The sequence below is a fragment of the Festucalex cinctus genome, chromosome 13 (genome assembly GCF_051991245.1).
Source record: "Festucalex cinctus isolate MCC-2025b chromosome 13, RoL_Fcin_1.0, whole genome shotgun sequence".
NCBI lineage: Eukaryota > Metazoa > Chordata > Actinopteri > Syngnathiformes > Syngnathidae > Festucalex > Festucalex cinctus.
Genome location: NC_135423.1, coordinates 15,185,659 through 15,212,940, shown reverse-complemented (window position 1 = coordinate 15,212,940; position 27,282 = coordinate 15,185,659). Strand labels below are relative to the sequence as shown.

The 27,282-nt window shown below is 39.7% G+C and overlaps 1 protein-coding gene across 6 annotated transcripts; it reads left to right on the top strand.

Annotated features, from left to right (window-relative positions):
* Positions 1-65: 65 nt before the first annotated feature.
* atm (ATM serine/threonine kinase) lies at positions 66-26,182 on the top strand. 6 transcript variants are annotated; one of them, XM_077541542.1, is made up of 65 exons: positions 152-313; positions 998-1,092; positions 1,206-1,324; positions 1,950-2,095; positions 2,227-2,391; positions 2,498-2,660; positions 2,903-3,141; positions 3,375-3,544; positions 3,650-3,828; positions 3,909-4,280; positions 4,634-4,813; positions 4,889-4,990; positions 5,091-5,325; positions 5,398-5,529; positions 5,609-5,734; positions 5,812-5,901; positions 5,991-6,168; positions 6,424-6,617; positions 6,711-6,790; positions 6,914-7,069; positions 7,154-7,229; positions 7,389-7,531; positions 7,643-7,754; positions 7,840-8,010; positions 8,479-8,654; positions 8,731-8,974; positions 9,159-9,274; positions 9,848-9,974; positions 10,072-10,295; positions 10,444-10,621; positions 11,543-11,701; positions 11,845-11,977; positions 12,065-12,160; positions 12,230-12,401; positions 12,470-12,611; positions 12,984-13,160; positions 13,257-13,434; positions 13,520-13,616; positions 13,973-13,989; positions 14,141-14,303; positions 14,460-14,568; positions 14,717-14,805; positions 14,905-15,007; positions 16,386-16,534; positions 16,607-16,711; positions 16,786-16,905; positions 16,986-17,220; positions 17,594-17,764; positions 17,859-17,978; positions 18,110-18,327; positions 19,215-19,422; positions 19,539-19,661; positions 19,773-19,895; positions 20,474-20,612; positions 20,762-20,844; positions 21,012-21,152; positions 21,668-21,784; positions 23,034-23,183; positions 23,357-23,516; positions 23,694-23,780; positions 23,871-23,985; positions 25,327-25,390; positions 25,502-25,644; positions 25,753-25,950; positions 26,058-26,182. In XM_077541542.1, exons 1-64 carry the CDS (start codon positions 190-192, stop codon positions 25,931-25,933), a joined length of 9,399 nt encoding a protein of 3,132 aa, XP_077397668.1. In that variant the 5' UTR covers positions 152-189; the 3' UTR covers positions 25,934-25,950; positions 26,058-26,182. The 6 variants fall into 6 exon arrangements, 5 of the variants coding, with proteins under 5 accessions (XP_077397671.1, XP_077397668.1, XP_077397667.1 ...); XM_077541541.1 differs by having other exon boundaries at positions 25,750-25,950; XM_077541544.1 differs by lacking the exon at positions 13,973-13,989 and having other exon boundaries at positions 14,145-14,303.
* The last annotated feature ends 1,100 nt before the right edge of the window (positions 26,183-27,282 follow it).

Sequence of the window (27,282 nt, the reverse complement as noted above, 5' to 3'; positions counted from 1 at the left end):
TACATTGCTTTCCATTTGGTGGGTGAACTTACCCAACTGGTGTGCACACTGGAAAGACCATTGCTTCATTTCGACAAATTTCATAAATCAGAAACAACCTTTTTCACACCAGGAAGTGTCGCATTACCCGGAAATGGCGTAGCCATTCTATGGCCCTAGAGGCGGGAATTTCCTGTTACGTTTTTACGCATGTCAAGATGGAAAAGGTTTAAAAGTTGTGTGGCGTACAGCAGGTCCACCTTTACCACCTCAGCTAACAACTGTATCATAATATGTGACGGGTCGTTGAAAAGTGTCACTGTAACGACGAAAGGTGAGCTGAGAGCATCCCTTAGGAATATTATGAATCGAGTTGATTTGCTTTTGAGCTCTCCAGGCTGCTTTGCTTACGGACAAGGCCCAATGTGAAATTATTACTGTTTCTGTCACGTCTAATTAAACTAACAATATGTACCAAAAAAACAACAACAACTGTGCAGTGATGGAGGAAAGAGCCATCACCCTGTGCGTTAACTGGAATGCCATGCAGTGATTCCCAACCTGGTTGCGTTGTCACGGTAGTGAGCCGTGGCAGATCTTCAGGGCTCTCCAATTTCACATAACACGTCAGAAAAGTATTATTATTTTGATTATAAATATGTCTTTGTTCGTCTATGTATACTAGCTACATAAAGTGACAAGCTGAGCAGTTAAATGTTCTTCCACCAGATGGCTGAAGGTATAATAATACCTTCCTGCTGCCATTCATTCAACAGAATAAGCCATGGCTTCCAACCACTACAGTATATCCGCTTTGTGTTCAATTTAATTAATAATAAGCCCCGATTTTACGAGATCAGGATTGTCATCATTTCAATAGTCAAACTTGTTATAACAGTTTTGTTTGGTGGTGTTTGAAAGGTTTGAAAACAGGTACAGTATACCTAGAAATTATTGCACTAATAAATTAATGCAATCTAAACATCCTGTCACTGTGGTTGGACTCATCTGTTTGCAGGGTTATTGACCACTAGAGGCACGATGAGTCTGGCTCTTTCTGATCTCTTGGTGTGCTGCAGGGGACTGGAGAATGACAAAGTTACAGAGAGGAAGGTACTGTAGTAACACCACCATATTAACATGTTCATACATTATGTTCCCCACAGATGAGTTTATGGTCCCGATCCACCTGACCCATTGTGTGTGTTCATTCTTTATGCCTTCAGAAAGAAGCTGAGCGCTTCAGACAGCTCATACGATCTCCAGAGATTGTGCAAGAACTTGATCGTATATCGGGGCCTAAAACTAAAGGCTCCAAACAACTTACATGGGATGCTGTTTTCAGGTACTCTGCTTCTGTATTCTGTGCAAGTAATTCAGTATTCTCATTTTATCTGGGGAGGATAGAGAGTGATCCGTGCCACTAATTAACCCCCCCCCAAAATGGTATACAGTATATAATTGCTTGGACAGACAGATGCCACAAGATGACAATGATGGTCTAAAGTCACTTCAACATACTTACGGTATTTGGCACCAACATGCCACAAGATAATGGCAAAAATACTGCTTTTGTCTATTTGAAGCTCCTCTTCTTACTTCAACATAGTTCCTTGGCACCAAGATACTGCAACATAGCAACAACTTTTATTGCTTTGGTTCTTTGCACAAAAAAAAAAAATACTGTAGGTGGGTGTTTCAGGAAATAATGAATTACAGCCCCCCCCAATTCCGCAAATAGATGAATAGGGGATGGAGGAATTACTGTACATGTTTTCCAGTGACGTAAATGACATTTTTGTATATTCTAAAATTGACATAAAAAAACTGTCTTTTATGTTTTCTGGTTTGTTTATTGTTGTTATTTGGAACTTGATATATCTCTATATTGTAGCTTTGCCAAAACTAGTTATATGATGTTAATCTGCCAGTATTCGATTGCACATGTTCTTTCATTTCTGCTATTGAAGGTTTCTACAGCGATACCTCCAACGGGAGACTGAAGCCATGAAATCGAGTAAATCAAACGTCACAGCCACAACGCTGGCCCTCCGCCAGAAGAAGATGGCTGAAATTAGCAGTTTGATCAAATTTTTTGTACGCTACGCAAACAAACGTAAGGACCCTCTGTTTGCAAGAGGTAGTAGGTTAACCTTTTTCCTATCAAAGAGCTTAGTATGGGTATGTCAGTTACATTTTTGTTCAATGTGTGTCGGGTATGGTAGCGTCATTTCCTTTGCTCTTCAGGTGGGCCTCGGCTAAAGTGCAGTGAGCTCCTTAAGCATGTGATTGAGGTTCTTCAAAATTCATACAGCTGTTCAGCCTACGGCAAAGACTACAGCAGCCTGCTTTTAAAGGAAATCCTGTCTGTTCGCAAGTACTGGTGTGACATCACTCCACAGCAGTGGCACAGTAAGTAGAAAAATGAATGGGATTTTTATTATTATAATTTTTTTAATTTGTCATTGGAATTTATTAATGGTAAGGATCAATCATGGATGCTTGATGTTCGTTCAAGGTCTTTTGGATGTGTACAGTGGCTTGTTCATCTCATCCAAATCCATTAACCGGGTTCTTGTAAGTCGGGTCATCAACACAGTGGTGCAGGGCTGTTGCGTGCAGACTGATGGATGCAAAAGAACCCTGTTTGACTTCTTCTCCAAGGCATTGCTCAACACAAAGTGAGTAATTATACAACCTTGCTTTAATAGGTATTTTCTTTTTAGCAATGTTTACTTTATTACCTCTTGATAAATGCTGCACCTGTAATAGACACACAAAGACCTCCTTTTCTTCTATTTAGGGAAAAAAACATAAGGTAGCTGTAATTACTTTTCATATGACCTATTCCACCATGGGTTGTGGTAAACTCCACGACTGTGTGGTCCTATATATAATTTTTCTTTTCCCCTGTGCTCATCAGGCAAGAGAAGCACTTGACTGTTTTGGAGCATGTCATCTCAGCACTGAACACCTTCTTGAAAGCTGTAGCAATGAACTGTCGAATGAGGGTGTGTCGACTGGGGGAGGAACTATTACCATCAATACTGTATGTCTGGGACAACATGAGACCCAGTGCTGCTCTCAAAGAGGAATTTGTCGAGTTCTTCAACTTGCAGATCTGTATCCACCATCCCGGAGGAGCAAAGACCCAGGACACAGGTCAGTTAGTGATTTATGAAGATTTGTAGCCTTACATACGTATGTCGTCACCAGAAAATGGTCTAAACATTTTTTCTTGGTTGATAATATTTGGTTCAGAAGCGTAAGAAGAAAATATTCAACCCAAAATATATCTTGTATTTATCATGTGCAATATTATCCTGTTTGTGTCTTTATTTCCACTGTATGTACACAGTAGATTAATTAAAATGTGTTATTATTCTACTATTTAGGTGCTCATGCTGAGGACTGGACCAGGTGGCGGGATTTGCTGTACAACCTCTATGAAGCATTCGTGAAAGAAATTAGTCATATTGGTAGCAGAGGGAAGTACGTCACTGGTACGAGACACATCGCCGTTAAAGACAACATCATCAAGCTCACAGCTGAAATTTGTCACCAGGTAACAAAGATTATGTCAGCTATTGGATGAATTAAAATTAGGTTTACATGTAGGTAAATCATGTATTTACAAATTTTATTATTTTTGTGTTGCTGCATTTTGTAGCTTTTCAGTATTGACAGAGACTCCCAGATCTCAGAGGCAACGCAGACCTCCAACAGATCCTCCCTGATGGCTGGTTCCCTCTGTGGCACACCAAGCAAGCGGCGACGAATCGACCTCAGTTGGGAGGTGCTTTTGGACCGCCTGCATCCTCAGTGTAGCGACTTTGATATCATCCCATGGTATGAACAGTACAACACACATCTTACTGCGTACAACAAGATGTTTTGAGAGAAAAAACACTTAAATTTTTAACTCTCAGGCTGCAGGTCACTGAAGCTCTCATATCGAAGTACCCATCTATGGTGCCCAGCCAAGCGATTGTCCCACTGTTATCAGTGTTGCACCAGCTCCTAGCTGAACACCGGAGAGGAGAACGAGGGACGTACGTGCTGCGCTGTTTACGAGAGGTAGCCCGATGTCAAGCACATTTGCCCGAAAGGATCAGAGTTTGCAAGCCAGAACTGGACAGACTATGGAGTCGGGTGTGGCCTCTGTCGCTGCGGGGTGTGAGCTCACCTCAGTTAGAAGCTCTCAGCCTTGACTTGCTGGTCTCCATTGTCCACGGTGAACTGGTCAATATGGACAGAGAGTTCTGGAAGCTCTTCTCAGGATCAGCATGCAAACCGTCCCAGTGAGTCACTGGTCATTTTTATCAAGAAATATGATACATCTGTCTATTTTTTTCTATACTGCTACTTAGACTGAGGCAGGGGAACCCTAACTCATCGTTATTTATAGAGAACTTTAAAAAATTAACAAAATTGAAACAACGTGCTGCACATAAGATAAAACATAAAACATAGACCACAATGAATAAAATAATAATAATACGGTGGTGTCTTGAGATACAAACGACCCGATGGGCAGTTAACATATCACACTTCAACTCACAGCAACATGATTGGTTGGCGTATCCCGGCAATAATTAACTTGCTGTCAATCAATTTGGTTTTGAGTAGCTCTTGACTGTGTTTTTCTCTCTAGGAGTGCTGTGATTTGTCTTGCTCAAGCTCTTCTGAAGTGTCCAGTCCCTAAGGACCATCTGGGAGTCCCAGATGTATCCGGGTCACCTAACCTGAAGGAAACCCTCATAGGATGGTTGTTGATGACAGATCAGAGCGATGAGATGGAAGATAGCTCCAAACCTCATCCTATCATTTGCAGGTTTCCGTTTTATTTCCTCCTCGCTTTTATGGTTCAGTCCTCTTAAGTTTTTAATTGTACTTTGGCCTTCCACAGTGATTTTCCTCACAATCTAATAGCAAACATCTTGGTTTCCTTGACCTTGAAAGACACCCGGGCTGGCCTGAATTTCCTTTTGGGTTCTGAGGGAGTAGAGAGGTAAATAGAACCGTCCTCACGTATAATAGCAAAAAAAAAAATCATCAGAAAAATACAGCTTTCATTGAAGCATTCCAATTTCAATTATCCTTTCTTTTAGTGCTTTTTCTCAAGAGTCGACATCGCTCAATGTTGATAAGGATTTGGATGAGATTGAGAGATTGTACTTGCAGTTCAGCTTCAACACGCAGTTGGCGCAAAGCAGAAGATATGACAAGAAGTTCAAGGTGACGTCAACAGATGGGCACTTCACGGCCATCTCCAGTCTCAGAGAGAAGTTGGAGCAGTCTCTTCTTTGTGTTGCCGACAACCTTCTTAACTGCTACTTTCCTGATGTGAGGATTAAGACTGCGCTCGTGTTTGTGCACAATCATCATAGTAAGACTTGCACTGATTATCTTCTACAGAGTCAGTCTACCCCTCCAGAGTGTCTGTTGCGCTGTTTTAGCCTGCTGACGGGTGTTCAAGCAGGTTACGTCTCCACAGGCTGCCTGACTGAGGATGAAGCAGGATGCTCCCAACTCTTCACTAAAGCTAAGGTAAGCATTCAAAGAATTTGAGCTTTAAGCAGTCAGTCTCTAATTATGTCTCCATAGTTAAAGTATGTCTTGTTTGAAGACCCTGGCACAGGAGTTAAGTGGATTTGTTTCTAGCGTGAAAGTGAAGATGAGTGAAGAATTAACCATGACCACGCTGAGGAGTGTCATGAGACTGTGTACTCTTTCTGCTGCAACAACAAACAAGGTGATTTAAAAAAAAAATGTTGACAGTTTTAATGTTTCATTAGTTACAGCTTGTTTTTTTAATCTTCTTTTCAATAGGAAAATGTTTGCAAATTCTCCTCTCGTCTTTTCATAATGACTCTCCCGGCTAGTTTTGTCACCGAGCTGGCAGAGATTTACAAAATTATGGTAAAAGACAACCTCCCTTTTATGCAAAGTGCTTGGCATATTTTTGGGTGTAAGACAGATTCATTCACTGAGGATTCCCATATCTTCAGCTTAGCAATGTTTCTCCGAGAGCTGCAGTTGTGGATGAAGACGAACCAATGGATAATGACTGTGAAATGAACAGAACTCAGCATGGAGACAATGATCCTCTGTTTGATGAGGAGTTGTCCCACAGTGGGAGTCAGAGACCCAGAGGAGGAGATAGCAATGAAGTGTCAATTGGACCAGGTAAGAGGGAATCTCTTCACAGTTACATGCATCCATTTCAAAAATGGGTTTAATTCCACACAGCAGCAACATTAGCTTTCTGCATAAGCCATCTGGGATAGACTCCTGCATCCCCCACGACCCTTGTGAGGATAAGCGTAAGCGGCTAAGAAAATGGATGGATGGATGGATGGATAGATAGATAGATGCATGGATGGATGGTTGGATGAGTTCAAACGCTCAAATCAATATTTAACAGTGTCTCGTCTTCTGTAGGTGCAAAAAGCCTGTTAGCTGACGAGCATTTGGACCACCAGGATCTTGCTCTCCTCGGAATCTTGGAGTTCTTGTGTGCATGCGGTTCAGTCCAGCCCGTTCATGTCCAACTTTTTAAACCCCAGGAGGTACGACGAAGACTCTTGTTGCTGGTGGAGCAGATTGACCCTAGCAAAGCCCTGCATGTCAACATGGTAGGTATCATAAGGCTGTGGACATTCTACCTTAAATATTTGTGAGCACAAGCACTCGGACTAAAAAAAAAAAGGTCCTCTTCTTCCGTGCAGTATCTTGTCCTGTTAAAGAAGCTTCCTGCTGAGGACTCCCTCACTCCAGAGGAGTTTGACTCTCTGCTTCGTCCTCTGGCGTAGGGAAATCTTTTTGCCTTTATTTGCTTTGTTGTTGTTTTTAAAGTTACTTTTGTTTGTAAAACACACAACTGAAAACTATTTCTATCTTTTTGGACTAATGCACTTTGCTATCTTCACAGGGACCTGTGTTCTTTGTATCGCCAGGATCAGGAGATCTGTGTTGCACTTCTTATGGCTTCATTGCCCTCCATCAGGAGCTTGGGGAGAACCCACTACATGCAGTTGGAGATGAAACATGTGCAGGGCTCCCTTCTACAAGTGTTGTCAGGGTTCTGGTCTGTACTTTATCATCATTTAAATTGAAAGGTGGCATGTATGTATGTGAAACATTTAAGGTTTATGCTGGTATTCTGTTTTAGTTACCTGAGCCAAACAGGGAAATGCACGGCCTCTGTCCGAGCTGCTTTAGTTCGATCTCTGGTTGCGTTACTAGAGGTAAGCCTTTAGAACGTGTAGTAGTTTTCAGTGCTAGGTGAAATACCGCAAGACAATTCATTCGTCTTATTTCTTTCGCTGTAAGGGACAACAAATATTAAGACCACTTAGATTCCTTAATATGTTAAGATGAGAATGATCCCTTGTGCACTCTGCCAGGCAGACCCATGCTGCAGTTGGGCCATATTGAATAACAGGGAGCCTGAAAGAAAGGAAGACCGTCCAGTGTCTGTCATCCTTCCATCTCTCCTTGCAGATTCCCATCATCAAGTGCGCATGCTTGTGGCAATGTCATTAGAAAGGTATGCTAATGTGTTAAAGCTGGCTCACTGTATTCATTCACTTCGTAGTGACAAATAATTATTTTACAATCTAGATATCCAGGCCTTTTCATTGTGGTGTTTTGTATGCAGGTTGTTTCTGGATATGAGATCAGAACATAGAGACAGGAGAAAGATGTTGTCGCACCAACAAGCAGCTTTTGAGAACATCTACTTGAAAGCTCAGGAGGGCATGAGACCTCTGGTATGATACTTTGTTCCTATCATCCCTTTGCTTTGAAAATAAAACATATATTTTTACAATAATTTGTTGATATCATCAAATTCAGAAAAGCAACTCAACTGATGACGAGCAGGATGAGATTTTCAACCGTAAGGCCACCTTGCTGAAGAGTTTGTCAGTTGTGCTGTGTTGTAGTCCAGTATGTGAGAAGCAGACCCTGTTTGCCCTCTTCCAATCTTACAAGGAAAATAATATAGAGGAGCACCTCATTAAGAAGGTAAAATACCAAAAATGTTTTTTTTGTTATTTTAATCTGAAACACTTACCCAATAGATGGATGAACCATAATAATCAAATGAGGGACATTAGGGTTGTTTTTGTGAAGTATGTATTAAGATGGAATTTGAATATGAATTATAACTGTAATAGGAGTAATTGTATTGGATTAGAAGAGCTGTACAATGAGTGAATTATAGACTTATTATTGTAATTTTAATTTGCAATGGTATCAGACTGTTAAGTTAACATTTCAGTTACCTTAAGGATCAGTGTGTTAGGAGAAAACCTTCCAGTGTGATTCATGCCACTGCAGACTATAACCACAATAATAAATATTCTTAAATTTTTACCCCTTTGACATAAGAGAGCATTTTGTTTCCAGTTGTTGTATCTCCTTACATTGTGCTGGTGTAATTTAGGCTGTGGCCATTGGATTTCCTTTGCAACATTTTTGCTTCTGTCACAGATGTTGTGTAGTGTATCCAGAGCACTCGGCTACAACAACATGAAAACATTTGTGAGCTCACATTTGTACTACCTGGTCGCTGAGTGGCTCTCCCAGAGACAGTCTGACGACAGCTACACGCTTGAATCTTTCCCTTTCACTCTGCTTGACCATAGCACACTCAAAGATTTCTATAGGTTAGAAAATAAAAACTTGAAATTCCTCACAATAACATTAACAACCATTCTTTTAACACATTTGGCCTGCTTGCAGCTCCTCCTACCAGGTGCTCATCCCGCACCTTGTCTTCCTGGATGACTTTGAGCAAGTAAAGTCCATTGGCCGGTATCTTGAGAGGGAATGGAGAGAGCTTCTGGCTGATTGTTTCCCCAAGATTATGGTCAACATCCTACCATACTTTGCGCTGTCTGGCCAGGATACACAGGTAGCACAACAGAGGGAGAAGGCCCACCGTGTGTACGACCTGCTCAAAGATGCAAACTGTTTGGGCAAACAGGTAAAGCTGAATTAATAGGCTGAAATTAAATCAAAATCTTACATTTGACTTCTTGTGCCAGTGAATTTTAACTACATTGCGATCCATTCAGCATCAAATGCTTTCTCATGCAGAAAGATATGATGATTAATGAATGTTGTATTTACTATACTACACTTGACATTTTCCCTCTTATTTGCCATAGCAAATTGACAACCTGATCCACAATAACCTACCAGAGATAGTTGTGGAACTGCTAATGACTCTCTATGAAAGGGGTGCCGCCGAAAAGGATAGAGGAGACTTGAAGCACTTTACAGGGTAAGGGTGTCGAATTGTTGATTTTTGATGTTGAGTTTTTTTTCTTCCAGTTGTATTTTACATCCTCGAAAGTGGAATGCTCTACAATTTGTATTTCAGTCAAGATTTGGGGAAAAATATGCACAATAACCAGAGTTTCACCATCACCATGCATGATGCCAATACTTGACCAAAAAAAAAAAAAAAAAAGTTTAATGAGATTGAGAAGAGCATCAAGGATGAACTTTTTTTTTTGTCAAGCCTGCCCAGAAAAGACAAAGAGGAAGTGTGTAATAATGAAAAGTTATACAAGCTAATACTTAAACAGCTTATACAAACTTATACATACATCTTATTGTGATATAGGAAAATCAATATATATATACACCCTGTCGAGGGCAGATAGCTTTGGGAGAAACTGTTTCTCATAGGGGCTGACCATTTGTTTAGACCTGCAGGTTCCACTATAGTTGATTATTCAGTTATTAAGTTATTCATTTTTTTAAATTAAGTAGTTGCATTTTATAGCATATCATTCTGTGCTTTTCAATAAAAAAAGATTACTAAAAAGCACCAATCTAAATCTCTTCTTAGGGAATTGGACCCTGTCCCGAACCCACCATACTTCAACTCTCATGTCATCAAAGCTACGCTGGACTATCTGAGCAAATGCCACAGCGCAAACCATAAGTCTCTCGTGGCCATTCTGTCAAAAACTCCAGTAAGACGTTCTCGTCTGATTGTAACCCTACGTATCCGAATTATCATACTTTCTATATATGATGATAAACTGTCCCTTTTGTTGTAATCTTCCTCAGATATCTATTCAGAGGATTCTGCTGGCAGTTTGTGAAAAGGCAGCTGTGACAACTAACGGTTATGAACGTCACCGCATCCTCCTGATGTATCACCTCTTTGTCAACCTGCTGCTTAGGGAGGTGAAAGAAGGTCTTGGAGGAGCTTGGGCCTTTGTCCTTAGAGACATTATCTACACACTCATCCACCATATCAACAGCTGGTTGTTGCAAGCAGAGACACACAGGTCAATCCGTCGATAGTGTTAGACATGCTGCACATACAGTTATACGCTTCCACAATTTAACTGTACAAGAGGCTGAAAAGATGACTTCATTTTGATTACATAAAATTGTGTAACAAAATCCTTACATTTATATTATTTCCATTCACAGACCAATTCAGTGTGATGAGGTCTCCAGCCGAAGTTTGTCCTTGTGCTGTGACCTCTTGACTGCTGTTTGTAAGGCTGCTTTGCAGTTCTGCGATGGTGCTCTATTAGACTGCCATTTAAAGGTTATTGTTGGTACCCTCACTGCACAGGTGACCAGCCAGCCAGCTATCTCTCACCAGGTAAGAATTTTGTGTTGAAAGCTTTCATACATTGAGATCAGTTCTTACAAAATAAGAGAAAGAAAGAAAGAAAGAAACTGGATGGAATTTAAGTCTGGGCAAGCAGAATGAAAAATATTGTAAACCACTGCTATTAGTTTTTTTTTGTTTTTTGTTTTTATATATATAGTTACTATATATACAAAATGTAATCAGTATTACAATTTTTAACAATTATTTATTGGTTTTCTCATTCTTTTCATTTTTTAGCTGCGATACCAATCTTGATGACTTTTGAGTTCATTTTTTACTCATAGATTTTTAAAGTCATTTAGAATGAAAACCAAGTGACATTTGAAAAGCAGATGGCACTCGTGTGTAATTCTCTACAGTATATGAAAGTGTCACAATACTGAATTGAGAAACAGCTCTGTTTGATGCAGTGAAGTTCTACACCACTGCACACAAACACTACAGTAAAAAAAAAAAAATCTATTTGTGACTCTTGTTCAGAGTCACACAGAGCTGGAGCCTTTCCTAGCTGACATCATACATCATGTTACAGGTATATATTTTTAAACATATGATTTGATTGTTGAAGTGGTCATAAAGTAATGGGCACTCATTTATTTAGGAAGAGAACAAGTTTCTTTATTGACGTTTGTTTGTATTGTGTAAGTAGAATGAAGTAGATGTAGTTTAACTTCTCACTCCTTTTCAAATATTTGTTTTATTTTGAGTCTTCTTTTTTTATTTGATTGTTGTCTCTTATTTATGTATTGAAATGTTGACATATAAAAAAAACATTTCAATCAATCAAACAAACAAACCTGTTTAGTTAAAAAAAAGTGGTACGTGTACTGCAGAAAACGGGGGAGTTACTTTATTATTTATATAAATTTCAAGCAACCTCACAGTTATTTGCGTCTCTTGTGTCTCTAGGTGCTCAGTCTGTTGCAATTTCTTGTGATAGAAAATAAACACAAACTGAAGGGAGCCATTTGCAAGTTGGAACCATTTCCTGACCTGCCTGAATTCCAAGAGCTCCGTTCTGTCCAGAACAAACTCAAATACAATTCTGGGACCTTCACATTGAGACAGGTTACAATTTTCTTTTTGTTATGTTGTCACAGCAATAATTTGATTACTTTGTATTTGTCTGTTGGAATGGCTGGACATACAGACTTGAGTAAATCTGTCTCTGTATTATTCTGTTTAACTGCCACAGTCTATTTTATGTACAGGAAATATCACACTTCTTGTCTGTGACAACCTCTGACTCATTACCACTGACCAGACTTGAGGGAATCAAGCAACTTTCCCAAAAACTGCACGACAGCAAGGATGAGATAAGAGAGCTGCTCAAAGAGTGCCATGGTAGGACACCAGATGCATTTAGTGTTAATATGTCCCTTTTTTTTAATTAGACATTACCTCTAATACATTTTGTGTGCTCACCCTTAGCTGAGCCCACCAACAGCATCCTGATAAAGCTGGTTCTGAACCTGTTGCAGCTCTGTAAGATGGCAACCAACCACCCTAATGGAGCTGACATTCTTGGTATGTTGAAGTGTCTCATGACAACAAACAAGCATGCTTTTCATATTCAAATTGTAACCTGTCTTCCAGAGGCAGCAGGGAGTAGTCTAGGAGAACTAGGGCCTGTAGATCTCTCCACCATCGTCTTACTCCACGGCAGAGACCCCCTTTATGAAAAGGCTGTTACCATGTTCCCGTCCACTGACTCGCAATGGATTTACATCGTCCTTAACTGCATAAATGATTCCCTCACTCACCAGTGGTAACGGGTGTTTTAATCTACGTAAATGTGTTGAAGGGAGATGTTTTGTGACGTTTATACTCTGACAGTATTGACGTGAGGAAGGCAGCAACTCAGTCGGTGAAGGACATCCTTGCCACTCAGTCTGGAATCCACTTTTGGGAACAGCACAAAGAAAGTAGAGACCCCATGTTGACATACCTAAATCCATTCCGAAAAGCCAATAAGAAGGTGGGTTTATGTCTAAAAAATCTATTTCCTGTCATCTTTAGATTCCTTCTGTTTGACAAAATACACAGATGGTGAAATTTGAAAAAATAATAATAATAAAATAAATAAATAAATATATATATATATATATATATATATATAAAATTCTAATTGCTCATTTAAATATAATAGGCTGAATCATGAACTTGAAAAGCAACTATGTTAGTAAACACACAACATTTGAGTCACAACCTTGATGGTATATTTTGTAACTCTAAAAATGCTATTAACTTGATTAGCTGACTGTTTAATGTGAAAGGGTTCCATCATTCTTTAGTTCTAAGCAGAGCCATGTTGTTGTTAGACGCTAGCACTGACTGTTGCTATTGTCAGGCGGCTGCGGTGAGTGCTCAGGAAAGTTCAGAGGCCAAGGAGAACCTGGAGAACCAAAACATTTGGATCCCACAGATGGGCGGCCACTTGGTTTGGCTGAAGTCTCTGTGTACTGCCCTTCTGGATAGCGGCGGAGTCAAGTGTGAGGTTCTCCTACTGTCCCGACCACTTTGTCTGGTAAGCAGCTTGAGAAACTTTAACTTCGCTATATTTTTCAGCAGAAAAGCGCCATTGTTGTGTCATTGATTGATGGTTGTGTCTCTCTGTCTATAGGTGAACTTGGACTGTTGCCAGAGGCTGTTGCCACTCATTATTCATTCTATCCTCCTGGATGACAGTCAGGGTTCATGGAGAGAGTTGCTCTCTTCCCATATCCGGGACTTCTTCAGTTTTTGTTCCAGAAGTGCTCAGGCCTCGAGCCGCTCCACCACACCACTTGACCTTGACTCCGGTATGACGATTTGACAGTCGATGACAGTAATATATAATAGTTTTGTTTTGTTTTTTTGGTCATTAGCATAAATTATTTCTTGCAGAGACTGACACCGCCAGCCAAGGCTTGTACGACAAGGCATCTCTGCGTACCATGCTGGCAGTTATCGACTATCTGAGATACCAGCAGAGACCCCTGAGGTGTGATAACGTTTGTAATTATTTTGTTAGCTTAAATTCTTTGTGACTTTGTCATGTTAATTTAAAGGAGGTGTAGACTTTTTTTCACAATTTAAAACGAACGTTACGACAGTAACTACGGTTCTATGAGTCCCGGCGGACCGCCAGAGGCAGTACTTCAAGCACTGCCTCTGGTTTTATTGTAGTCTTCTGAAAACTCTGAGACTCCCTCCAGAGCAAGACGCGTTTACCAACTCTCTGCATCCAGACTGCAAATGAATTATGCTTGCATGAAGCCCACTGTCCAGTTTAAACATATCCTCCCATAGAAGTGAGTATTCATAAATATTTGATTGCATTTTCCTTTGTGGAGGCAGCGCTTCATCATCAAGCTGCTGAATTACACTTTGATAATTTATAGTGGATCTATGCGGACACATTGAAAAACTGTACACATAGACCTGCCCGTTCCTTCATATTGGCTGGGCACACTATAAAGACCCAAACTCTTTGTTTTCAGTGCCTTAATACTATGTCAATCTGCTTTAGCAAGTCTTGTGGCACAGTGTGTGATTCCAACTTCTGGCTGGACCTGAACTATCTGGAGGTGGCCCAATCTGCTCAGTCATGCGCTGCTCACTTCACTGCTCTGCTCTACACTGAGATATATGTGGATAAGATTAAATCTAATTTGGAGGACAGTCGCAGGTATGTATATCGTTTGTAATGAAGTCGTTTGATTAAATCCCAGGAAGTTGTGAGTTAATACATTTTAGTTCAATCGCTTTATTACCTGTCAGTTGGTGCATTGCATGCTTCCACAGTTTATTTTGTCTTGTTGATGCATCTCAATTGAATGAGCAGAACCAAAGGCAGAGCAACTCGTAAGATCAACTTTGAAGAGAACAGCCAAAATATCACCATTTCTAGCCTGACTGAGAAGAGCATGGAGGACTTTAATATTAGTTTGCAGGTCAGTCATGTTTCAAATATGCCACTTTCAAGGAACATTATTTAGATTTTCTCTTAGCCACATGATTTTTTTCTCATTTAATCAATTTATTACAATAAAAGGACTGAATTTGGCTTGGTTTGATTGACATTTATGAACATAATCGTAGGAACTGCTGATTGATGTATACCGGAGCATCGGAGAGCCTGACAGTCTTTATGGCTGTGAATTCGAAACAATGACCAATCCACTAACAAGGTAGTAAATAATCTTGTAATCAGCCATGCTTTTCAATGTGAAATGTTCTGTGTGACCAAGTTATCAGACTCACAGAAATCTGTCGAATCAATTATGCAGGATTCGAACATACGAGCATGAAGCAATGTGGGGGAAGGCTCTGACTTCATACGACCTTCATTCAACCCTACCAGATGTCACTCGACAAGTGGGAATTCTTCAGGCAAGTCAAACAGACCGGGCAATGTCAATTTGCACACTCTTAGTCTCATGGGTCTTAATTTACACAGTGTGGTCAAGTAAGGAGACTTACTATGGGCTGAAACATGTACCATCAGAAACTAAATTTGAATGATTTGAATCGCTAAACTTGAATAATTGCATTGAAAAACTGAATTTGAATTGCACAAATTGAATTTGTATTCATACTACTCTTTTTGAATCATTGCATTGAAAAACTGAATTGTACAATTTGAATTTATTTGTTTGGAACTGAAGTCCAATAAATTTTAAACTGAATTTAAAATTAAAAACACTGAAATCATGTATATATATATACATAGTCACATTCAGTTTTCAAAATACAAATGGTAAATGGCACATCACAAATTAAATTCTTCTCAATGCAAATTCATTGTTGAGCAGTGTTGTGACGGCATCAAACATACCTGGTACTTTTGGAATTATGAACAAACAGTTCAACCTTGGTTTCAAAACTTTCAAAAACCACCTGATCTCAAGCACTGGTAGCGTAGTGCATGTTTCTCCCTTCTATGCAGATGGTCTGGGTTGGAGTTCCAGTCATTGCACCAATTCCCAGCAACTGCTGGTCTCAAGCTCGGTTGAAAAGGGTGGATTGTTTCAGGAAAGGCATATGGTGTAAACTGTGTCAAACAAATGATGTGAGTGACTTGCTGTGGCGACCCCTGGCAGGAAAAAGACAAAAGCCACTTCTTCCTTTGAAAAGTCCCATGCATATGTGGGAGAATTAGTTGTGGTCCGATGAAAACCAGGTTGAACTTTTTTTTGCCATAATTTCTAAAGCTATAATTGGCACCAATGCACCACTACTCATAACTAAAGGATGACCATAACTACAGTGAAGCTTTTTTTGTGGCAGGATCATGCTTTGGGGTTGTTTTTCTTTTGCTGTAACTGGAGCCTTAATCACAATTGAGTGTATTATGAACTGTTCTAAAAACAGGTCAGTGTTGGCACAAAACTTTCAGGTTTCTGCAACCAAATGATCACAGTTGTTTATTTTTACTTCCCATCTAAAAAGCTTAATTCTTCCCCAATTTTGTTGTAGAGGTTATCGGCCATATTAGTTGTGGAAGCATGTTTTGAAATGTTTCATTTTTTTCTTTTTTTCTTTTTAATAGAGGTAGGTAAACGTTTCATATCCTCTAGAACATACAGTATAACAAAAAAAAAGTATTACCCGAAAATGGAATGGTTATGATAGTTAGTAAGGAGAACAAACTCCACATTTTCTTCCATTTGAATTTCCTGTGGGTGTAATGGTCAGGTGTCCTAATACTTTTGTCCATTTGTACTTCTTCTTTGTTTGTCTCTCACATATATATGTGTGACCCATGCAGGGCCTGCAGAACTTTGGTCTGAATAGCATCCTCACCACCTACATGAAGGGTCTGGAAAGTGAAGGGGTGGAGTGGGGAGCTGAATTGAGGGAGCTCCGTTTCCAGGCTGCCTGGAGGAACACTCAGTGGGACTGCGATCTGTCTGAGAGGTGCGTGGAGGGAGAAGGGCCTTAATTGTACATTATAGTGTAGGGTAACTTTGTGTTCTTCATGAATGTCAGGAGTGATAAACATAAGCCAGGCTTCCATGAGTCTGTGTTTTGTGCCTTGCAAGCATTGAGGGACAAGGAGTTCTCCATGTTTGATGATACTCTCAAACGGGCGAGGTGTGTTGACTTTTTAGACACGAATGTAATGGCATAATATCAAACGGTCAAAGAATGTGGATCTTTTTCCTCAGGGGTAGTGAAGTAGAGGATCTGTGTAAAGGCAGTTTGGAGGCAGTGTCCTCACTGTACCCAACCCTCAGGAACCTGCAGAGCATCAGAGAGCTGGAGAGCATCAAACTGCTGTTCTCAAGGTATTAGTAGAATATCATCGCCAGTGTTAAGAATGTTAAAAATGCAGGTTCACTTTGTTTTTCCTCCTATTGTTTTTCAGGCCATTCTCAGAACAGGCTGTGACGAATGTCTGTAACCAGTGGCGGCAGCACACCCAGCTGCTCGCCAACAGTGAGTTTTCATTGGTGGAGCCCATCTTGGCCATTCGGACTGTATCCTACAACCCACTGAGATCCAGAGCGGTGGACCACGACACAACTCAGTATCTGAGCTCAGTGCTTACTGACCACTTACTGGAGCTGTGCCAGCTCGCTCGTAAAGCAGGAAACACACAGGTAGCATCCGCAGAAAATGTGACTTTTTGGCTACCTTCAAGTCACCAAGCTGTGCAATTAACTATGCTATCTTTTAAAGAATCTGGTTTATTCATCTTTAAGCAAGATGGCGGTAATTGTGTATTAGTTTATAGTGACACAGTGTACCGTACATTGTGATTGCGGTCCGCATTTATCCTTTCTGATAACCAATCGACTTTCAAAGTATTTGTCGTTATATTGGTAATCTTTGTAGTAACTTTTGACAAATTGCATACCATACAGAAGTGTGCTGCTTGGTGTAACCTGGGCTTGATTTGAGAGGTGAACCTACGTTCACAATGAGTTATGACTGGTTGACTAGCTGGCCTATGGTTCTCTACATGTTGTCCAGTTGGCGGAGCGAGCAGTGTTTCAAATGAAGCAGCTTGGAGTGGAAGGACCTCGGCCATCATCACCCATATCACCGTGGCAACTGGAGGAAGCTCAGGTGTTTTGGGTAAAGGGAGACCAGGGTTTAGCTCTGGGCCTCCTGAGACAGATGATACAGAAGCTTGAGGAAAAGGTAAAGACAACTCTTCTTCACATCCTGTAACTTTACACAACATGCTCTTGATTACCATTGTTTTCTTTGTCGTCTTTTTGTGTCTGCTCAACAGTTTGACTTCAACCCTGCTCTGGCACCAGTCTACACTGAGTGCCTCAGGCTCTGTGGTAACTGGCTGGCTGAATCGTGCCAGGAAAGTCCTGGTGTCATTTTGGAGAAGTACTTGGAAAGGGTGAGAGGTTGTCTACACACTAACCCACTTATCTGCACTCACGAGGAAAAAGAAGCCAAATATACATATACTATGTTATTCATAATCTTTTATCAGAGCTGTAAATGTCTCTTTTTGTAATCTTCTCTTAGGCTGTTGAGGTAATTGAGGGTGAATTGGGAGTGCAGGATTCCCGGCTTCAGAATGAGCGAATCGAGGCCTTCTTGTCCCTGGCTCGATTTTCAGACGCCCAGTACCAGAGCATTGATAAATACATGACTTCATCTGAATTTGAGAATAAGCAGGCCCTGCTGGAGAAGGCTAAAAAAGAAGTGGATCAATTGAAGACGTGTAACGTGACGAAAAACAGGTTTGCACTACAGCCTGTATTTTTATTTTCAGGATGTTTTTATTAGAGACTTAGCACTTTTGCCAATACTGGGGAAAAAAAGTTAGTTATCAGTTATTAGTTAAGTACCATTGCTATACCGTTCACTATGATCCCAAAACAGTTTAATATCAATTCAATTCCATTCAATTCAATTCAATTCCATTCAATTCCATTCAATTCAATTCAACTTTATTCCAGACTCTGAGTCCAATACAAACAAACAACAAAGACACACACAATCAAAACAATTAAAAACAATAACAAAACAACAACAAAAAAACAATCAAAACAATAAAAACAGGACGGTTATCCAGTCATCAGGCAGTCATATCAATGTTTCCACATCCTAGACTGATACCGTACAGCACTACACATATATATCAATCAAAGACAGCACAACTTTGTTCATAGTCCTATTCAAGCAACAAATAAAACTGTATATAAGCTTTAGCAAAGTAGCTGTAATACATTTATTATAGCTGTAACAAACAGCTTACTTGCTCTGGTCCATCTTGGTCTCCTAAGAAGCACCCGCAAAAGGTCATTGTAGGCCACCTGCAGCCTTTGCAAACTTCCTTTCTTGTAATTGGACTACAGGTAAGCTGTGTATAGCGGTGTACAGTCTGATTTAATCAATTCGATCTTCACCTCGTCCGTACAGAAACCAAACCTGCGTGCCAGAGTGTTTGCTTGTAAAATATCATTTAACAGTACTCTTAAACATAAATGGCTTATATTTGATTTGGTATTGATTATCTCAGTCAAGAAGTATCACTTCAACATATGATCTTGAACCTATTACTGTACTACTTTTGTATTTAGATAGGTCTTTGACACCAAATTTTGCATTTTTTCTCTGCTTCCAGGTATACAATAAAGGTTGAAAGAGAGCTGGAACTGGATGAGAGGGCCCTTTCCAACCTGCAGGCAGACAAACAGCGCTTCCTGTGTAAGGCAGTAGAGAACTACATACAGTGTCTGGAGCAAGGTGAGGAGCATGACACCTGGATGTTCCGCTTGGCGTCGCTCTGGTTGGGAAACGCTGACATTAAAGCAGTCAATGACATGATGAAGGTTTGTCAGTCACATCTGAATTTCTTGCATGTGTTAGTAGTTTTTGTCTCATGTGCCCTGGTACATACATCTCTTGGATTAAATCTGGGCTCATTGTCTTTCTTTCATATTCATAGAAAGGAGTGAAGAAGATCCCCTCTTACAAGTTTCTACCTCTCATGTATCAGCTTGCTGCCCGTATGGGAACCAAGATGGCGTCTGACAGAGAGGATGTGGGCTTCCATGACGTCCTTAGTGATGTGAGACTACTCTTTCTGAAGCAGAAGATCTGATGATTCTGTTCTTGTGGGGGAACGTGCATGACCTCTGTTGCGACCTTTACTGCTATTACACGTTTCTTCTCCTCACAGTTGATCTTCCGCTCTTGTCTTGAGCACCCTCATCATACATTGTTTATCATCTTTGCCCTGGTCAACGCTAACAAGGACGAGGAGTTTTGTAGGAGTCATCGGCAGTCATCGCAGTTTGACATGGTAGGATCACAATGAAGGAAGGAAACCTAGTTAATGATTTTAAAAATATAATACAGATGGTAATAGGAGTAGTGTGTTCAGTTAATTGATTTCTACAAATATACAGAGGGTTTGAGGCACGCTGTTGTCATATTTATGAATGAAATAAGAGAACATCCACCACATGTTCTCCGCGCTCACTTTAATCAATTGTACCAAAAATAGCATGCTAATAATGGGTTTTTGCTATTCGTGGGCCGGGCCAGTTCCTAAGCCCTGCGTATGGCGGCAGTCGACTGTCGAATAAAATGTAAAAGTTTTTTTAAATACAGTCGATATATTAATCCATCTTCTGGTCGAATCGGTGATCGGTTATCTTTTTTTTTTTTTTTTTTTTTTTCCCCCCATACGATCACTGATCAATCAAAAAATCCTGATCATGTAAACACTATTGAACATACAGGCTGTACAGCACCATTTATGCATTATTATACATTTGACACAGGTTGCTCTTGATGCGACCTTTTGGCTTTTCCGATTCAGTGTGTTTGCAGCTATTTGAGGAAAAACAAATACATGCAGCATATTTTGCCTTGCAGGAACGTTCAGATGTGGCCCTAAAGATCATCAGTGCCGTCAGGAAAAAGAGAGGCGAGATGATCCGGGGTATCGAGCGACTATGTGAGGCTTATATCACACTTGCTTATCTGGATGCCACCAGACACAAGATGGACAGGAGTGAGTAAAACAGTTAGACATATACGGTACATGTAGGAATTTTCCACTAATACAGTAATTCAGTTAGACAGCATTTCACTGTCCTTCGACGACACTTATTTGTAATGTCTAGATTGTCACTGATTTCAGTTTTGTATCCTTCATTATAGAGGCAATTCCCATTCCAGCGGATCAGCCCATTCATCAAATAAAAGACATGGATCAAGTTGTAATTCCCACTGTTGAGCTCAAGGTGCCAAAATGTTTTGTATTTTGAATTGAATTTAGTTTGACTTCCTGTTTTTTTTAAACAACTGAACCCTTTAAGTTGCATAGGTCTACTATTCCCCAATTTTTTACTTGAGAATTATTTTTGGCATGACCACAAATATTTAACAACTTGTTTATCTGCTTGAATAGGTTGATCCTTCAGGTCGCTATGATGATGTGGTTACCGTCCATTCCTTCAGGCCTCATTATCACCTGATTGGAGGAGTCAACCTGCCCAAGATCATAGACTGTGTCGGCTCTGATGGCAAGAGCAGAAGGCAGCTGGTCAAGGTGCGTGGATGTTTATTTGCTAGGTGTGTACGCACGCGCTTTAAGCTCATTTCAATCTGGCTTTGATGTTCTGGTTAAGTAGGTTTCCAGTACAAATAAGTGCAAATGTTTTTATTTCTTTTTCCTGAACATTTATTCAGGCTTAGCCTTAGTCCCATGCACTCATCTGTTTGGTGACGTCTCTCTTTTTGCCTTCAGTTAATAATTAATGTGTTTCTGTGTGCAGACAAACACTAGGTTTGCAGATCACAAATATTTTTTCACACCTTTGTCACCAATAGCGGGGTGTGTGTTTTTAAATGTGTGAAAAACTTAAAAGCTAATCATTTACTGTTTGACACAGTCATGATGAAATAGACTTCTAGTATTTTCTTGTTCAATTGTATATTACTAAATTTCCATCTGTACTATTTTGTGTATTTTGTATTGTGAGCAAACGAGAATAATTTCTAATCATGGAAACACATGATCAACAGACTTGTCTCAATTGTTTTAGCATTTTACTTTGTGAACAGGGTAAAGACGACTTGCGACAAGATGCGGTGATGCAGCAGGTGTTTGGCATGTGTTCCATGTTGCTGCAGCGCAATATCGATACTCGCAAGAGGAAGCTCAACATCAGAAGATATAAGGTTTTTGATAGATCCGTTTCATATTTCAGCCACATTATTCACAGATAATTCTTTACTTTTCAAGATGCAGAGTCCTTGTACATTGTACATCATTTGCTCTCAATGACTCTCACCAATGGTTTAGTCTATTTCCTTATAAATATATGTTTTGTTTTTTTTACTTTCTATTAGTGTAGGCAAGTGATTGACTATGTCATGTTCTGACTTAACGGGGCAATTAAGCCCAATGTTTTCTTTACAATATGTTCTATGCAGCTCTACTAGTCTGAACGTGGTATTCAGGTTAATATTGTGTTTGCGGAATATGAATTAAGCAGTAAAATACATCTATTTTTTATCAGTCACTGCAGCCATTTTGCCACTTGCTGTCCACTGAAAATGACGTCACATTTGCTCAGTGCTCAGGTAACGACCACCTGTTTGGTCATGTGACGTTCACAAACTGAACTGAGCAACTGTGATGTCGTTTTCGGTCGACAGCAAATGGCAAAATGGCCGCCCCATGAAATGCATAAGAATGGGTGGATTTTTCTGCTTAATACATTTCTCACAAATTAAAATATTTATCAGAATGCCATGTTTAGACTAGACTGCATACAACATATTCTTGTAAGGATCATTTTTGGGTTGACTTCACTTCTAACTCATTGACTCCCAGCCATTTTCACAGACGCAACCCCCTTTTCTCCTAGCTGTTTTACTGATTTTTGACTGATTTTGCAAAGCCCACAGAACATTGTGTTCTGTTGTTATAAAAAAAAAAAAAACATGGAACCTACCAAAAGAAAGATTAGTCTCTTTTTTTTTCATCAGGAAAAAAACATATTTCTCTTTTCGTTTTGCAGCATATAGCTAAGTTTCATCATTATTCACAAATTTGTTTAAAACAGTGGAGAAAAGAGCTTTTTGCAATGTGGCCCTGGTTGTTCTCTTATACTCTGCTGCCACCTGCTGGGCGTTTTTGTAGCAACTACCATTGCTTCAGGGGTTCTCTTCAGTTCAGAGGCTGCACCAAAGCCTTCTGTATGCTCAAGCATAAAAACCAAAAACAAAAAATGTATAAATGTTTTTGGACCATAGTAATTTTAAAAATAGAACGTATTTATATGTTTTTGGAAGCAAATGAGTTAAGTACAAATTTAGGTTACATCACTACTGAAGGATTAGAAACCCGTCATAACTCAAGGACCTGCTGTACTTCCTCTAGTCATTTTTAGATGGTGAATAAGGATTTTATGCTCATTTCAAGGTGGTGCCATTCTCCCAGTGCAGCGGGGTTCTGGAATGGTGTTCTGGTACGGTTCCCCTCGGAGAGTTCCTAGCAGATCCCGTCAAAGGGGCCCACAAACGATATCGACCTCAGGATGTGTCCAGCCTTGCCTGCCGCAAGAAGATGACGGTATTCGTACCACACTGAGAAGCATTGATCTACAGTAGTGGAAGAGCAATTAACTGTTCTGTATGTCAGTATGCTGCTAGCGTAGATCAATACATAGATGAACAGAGATATGGTGCATATTATAATATATGATATAATAAATGTCACTTTGCTAATTAACTTGGTCATTATAGGAGGCGAAGGGGTTTGACGAGAAGCTGCATGCTTACATCGAGGTGTGCAGAAACTTCAAGCCCGTTTTCAGATATTTCTGCATGGAACGCTTTGTGGACCCCGCGGTGTGGATGGAAAAGCGGCTGGCCTACACCCGCAGTGTGGCCACCTCCTCTATCGGTACTCAATAACAAAGTGACCATTATTGTCAAACAACTGTATCTGAGTGCATGAACATTTGAAAGCACTTTTTCATACAGTAAATAGCCCAGTAAAATCTGTTATTATCATGACAATGCCAAAACTGTGTTGGCTTCAACTTGCGCGTGAATGATGTGACTATTTTGTGACCAACAGTCGGCTATATCGTTGGCCTCGGTGACCGGCACATTCAGAACATCTTGATTGATGAGCAAACTGCCGAACTGGTGCACATTGACTTAGGTAACGTCTTCATCAATACTCCCATAAGCATCATTCAAAGTGCAACACTGAACACTTTAGCCATGGTCCTGCTTTTATGGTTGTGTGCAGGTGTGGCTTTTGAGCAAGGCAAGATTCTGCCCACCCCTGAGACGGTTCCCTTCAGACTCTCCAGGGATATTGTGGATGGGATGGGAATCACTGGAGTGGAGGGAGTTTTCAGGAGGTTATTAGAGTTTTGGAATTTTCATCATAGTTAGTTTTGATCTCGTTTTTGAGTTGTTGTTTTTTTGTTTTGTTTTGTTTTTTAATTTAGTCAGTTTTAATTATTTTTCAGCGTGGCTCTGTTATTTTGTATTAGTTTTAGTTATTTAAAAAATGCTTAGTTTTAGTTAGTTTTAGTATTAGTTTTCGTTTTTTTAAAACGTGTGTAATATTTAATAATAGCATGGTAAAATGGAAAAATGAAACGCCCTTCTTACCTAGCGTTACTTTTCGGCTGAATTAAATGAAAAAGCAGGCAAGGCGAGCTGTTGGAGCAAAATTGCCGCCTGGGAGCGATGTCATCTGGTGCTTTTCTATTGGCTGCTGCTAAATGACGTCACTTCTGTGCGACACAATGTCAAACATCCTTATTCAGATTAATATTGAAATAAATGTACTTATTCACATTTAAAATCAACCCCACAGGCTCATGTATTAAATTAATTTCCAAAGACGAAAACTAGGAACATTTTCACTATAATTACGGTAATAGTTAGTTTTAGTTAGTTTTGTAAATGTAAAATGTAGTTTCAGTTAATTTATTAAATTTTTTTTTAAAGTATATTCGTTTTTATTTTGTTAATGATTTTTTTTTTTTTTTTTTTTTTTTTTTTTTTTTTTAGTTTCAGTTATTTAGTTAGTTTTAGTTAACTAAAGCAACCTTCAGTCAGGAGGCACGGAGGGAGGGAGAAAACTGTCAGTGTAGTTTCAAATGTGACATGATTTTTTTACATTTCTTTTTTGTCAGTTTTCATAGATTGGAGTAGAATAATATATTTACATGTAGCAAAGCAGCAGCACATAAGAATAATTAAATACTTAACGGCCATTTAAAAAAAAAAATGAATATTCTCAAAGTTCAATAATTTCCATAATTCCATTCAAAAAGTCAAACATTTCATAGAGTATTGATTCAGGGCCCACAATTTAAGTGATTTCATGTATTTATTTGTTTATTTTTACACAAGTTGGGCTTCCAGCTCATAAACCCACAAAAACTGGATTAAAAAAAAAAGAATACTGTGAAGAAATTACCATGAAATTACCACACCAGTGCTTTTCATGCAGGGAAACTAGATGGAATAAAGGTATTTTCAAAACAATATGTCAATCTTCAGTAGTTGGTTGGCAATCCCTTTGCCTTAATCATTGCCTGGCTCAATGCCTGGGGGTCCTGGAAGCACAGTCTTTCTTGATGCTTTCTGTCAGCTCTTTGTTTTTGGGTGTGGTTGGCCCACAGTTACCTCTTGTAATACAAGATAGTATGTACAATTAAGTTAATTTTAATGTTCTTCATGTCTAGATGCTGTGAGAAGACCATGGGGGTCATGAGAAGCTCTCAAGAAGCTTTGCTGACCATCGTGGAGGTACCTCAAAAACTTGCCCACATACAGCTGGTGGATTGTTCTCATTAAAATGTGTCCAGTGTCTCCTTTCGTGAAGCGCATGTGCTTTGTGTGTCCTTGTGCGTCGTATAGGTGCTGCTCTACGATCCCCTTTTTGACTGGACCATGAACCCCCTAAAAGCTTTCAACCTGCAGCACGACGAGCAGCAAGAGCTCAACGCCACGCTCAGTTCAGCCATGGGAGGGGATGACTTGGACAACCACCGTCAAAACAGGTGCTGAACAGTTTCTCATTTATGTTATTGTGGCCAGCCTAAGACGTACCTGTACAATAAATGGTGGTGAGACCAGATATGGACTCATTTTATGACACCCTCTAGCAGTGACAGCCAGAGCTTCAACAAGGTGGCAGAGCGAGTGCTGCTGCGACTGCAGGAGAAGCTGAAGGGAGTGGAAGGAGGCACGGTGCTCTCCGTGGACGGTCAGGTTAATCTGCTCATCCAACAGGCCATGGACCCCAAAAACCTCAGCAGGCTCTACCCCGGCTGGCAGGCCTGGGTGTAGATGGCACAACAGAACAGGTTCCTACATGAACTGTATTTTCATTTTTACATTAAATATGAAATATGTTCTTTATGAAGGTTGCAAACATGTTTGAAGGTGTTTTTTTTTTTCTTTCTTTTTTCAGGATTTTTACATTCCTCACTGCAGTTTGAATGTTTTTAAGTTGCCTTATGTTGGCTTTATTGGTGCTCCTTTTACTTTACAATTATATGGAGTGTAGCTGAAATAAAGCAAATTGAAAAAAAGAAACCTTGATATTTGGTGTGTTTGCACTATGCACTCAAGCATGGCACTGAGTGTTTAGACAAGTGGACAAAGTTTGTTGTGGGCTGAGGTGGAAAACTTCAGAAGATGTCAGAAAAGGAGGCGTGTCCACATTACCTGCCCATCACTCATTTGATCTTCTGGTGACACACCGCATTCACATTGGAGAGAGAACTTTTCTTCAGAAGTAGCCGCTAATCAGAAATAACACTTTATCCTTGTATTGGGTGTCAATGCTTAGTATTAAAAAGGTGTAAATGAGGGACATTTAAAGATATTATTGAGTGGACAGACACATCTTTAAGAAAAATAGAAATGAGCAGCAATCCGGTAAGTTTTTCCCAATTATTTCAATAGTGACGTGCGTATAATTATATCAAGTAAATACTTTTTATGCCATTGACCTGTGTAGCGTCAGTCTTAAAGATCTGCCTTTTATCCTCTTTGGTTAGATGTATGCCATTTTACAAATTATGCATTAATTCTGTGTTATACATGAAGTCTTCAGTCATCAAACTTTTGTGCTCAAGGGACACATTTCATATACGTACATTTGATAGACCAAGTCAGTCATAGATAAGGTTAATTTTTTTTAACATGCATATGTAAAGTCATTTATATTTTAATAACATCTTTCTTATTCTACTCTATTTGTATTTTACACAAAGGCAAATAAACTTTACAAATAACGGGGGTTGAACCGTGACCAAATGTCTAAACTTGTACTCTGAACTATTCAGTGGGTGGCCATAGGCAGGATGCGTCCTCCTCGCCAGTCAGAAGTGAAGCCGCAGTATGTTCACCATTTGGCCACAAAGTCCCTGCCTGAAATCACCCTCACCACTCCACAACAAAAAGGTACTTTAGATTACACTTAAGTGGCATAGATAGATACAGTATATGAAAAAGAAAAGATACATTATTTGAAGTATTTGTATTTTTGTGTTCACGCCAAGTACCACCAGAAAAAAAAATAAAAAATCTCAACCATAATGCCCTTCATTAAGTCTATGCGTTCATCAAAAACGAGACAGATGTTTTATTCCTAAATTAAATATTGTAAACCACTGTAACATCAAATATTG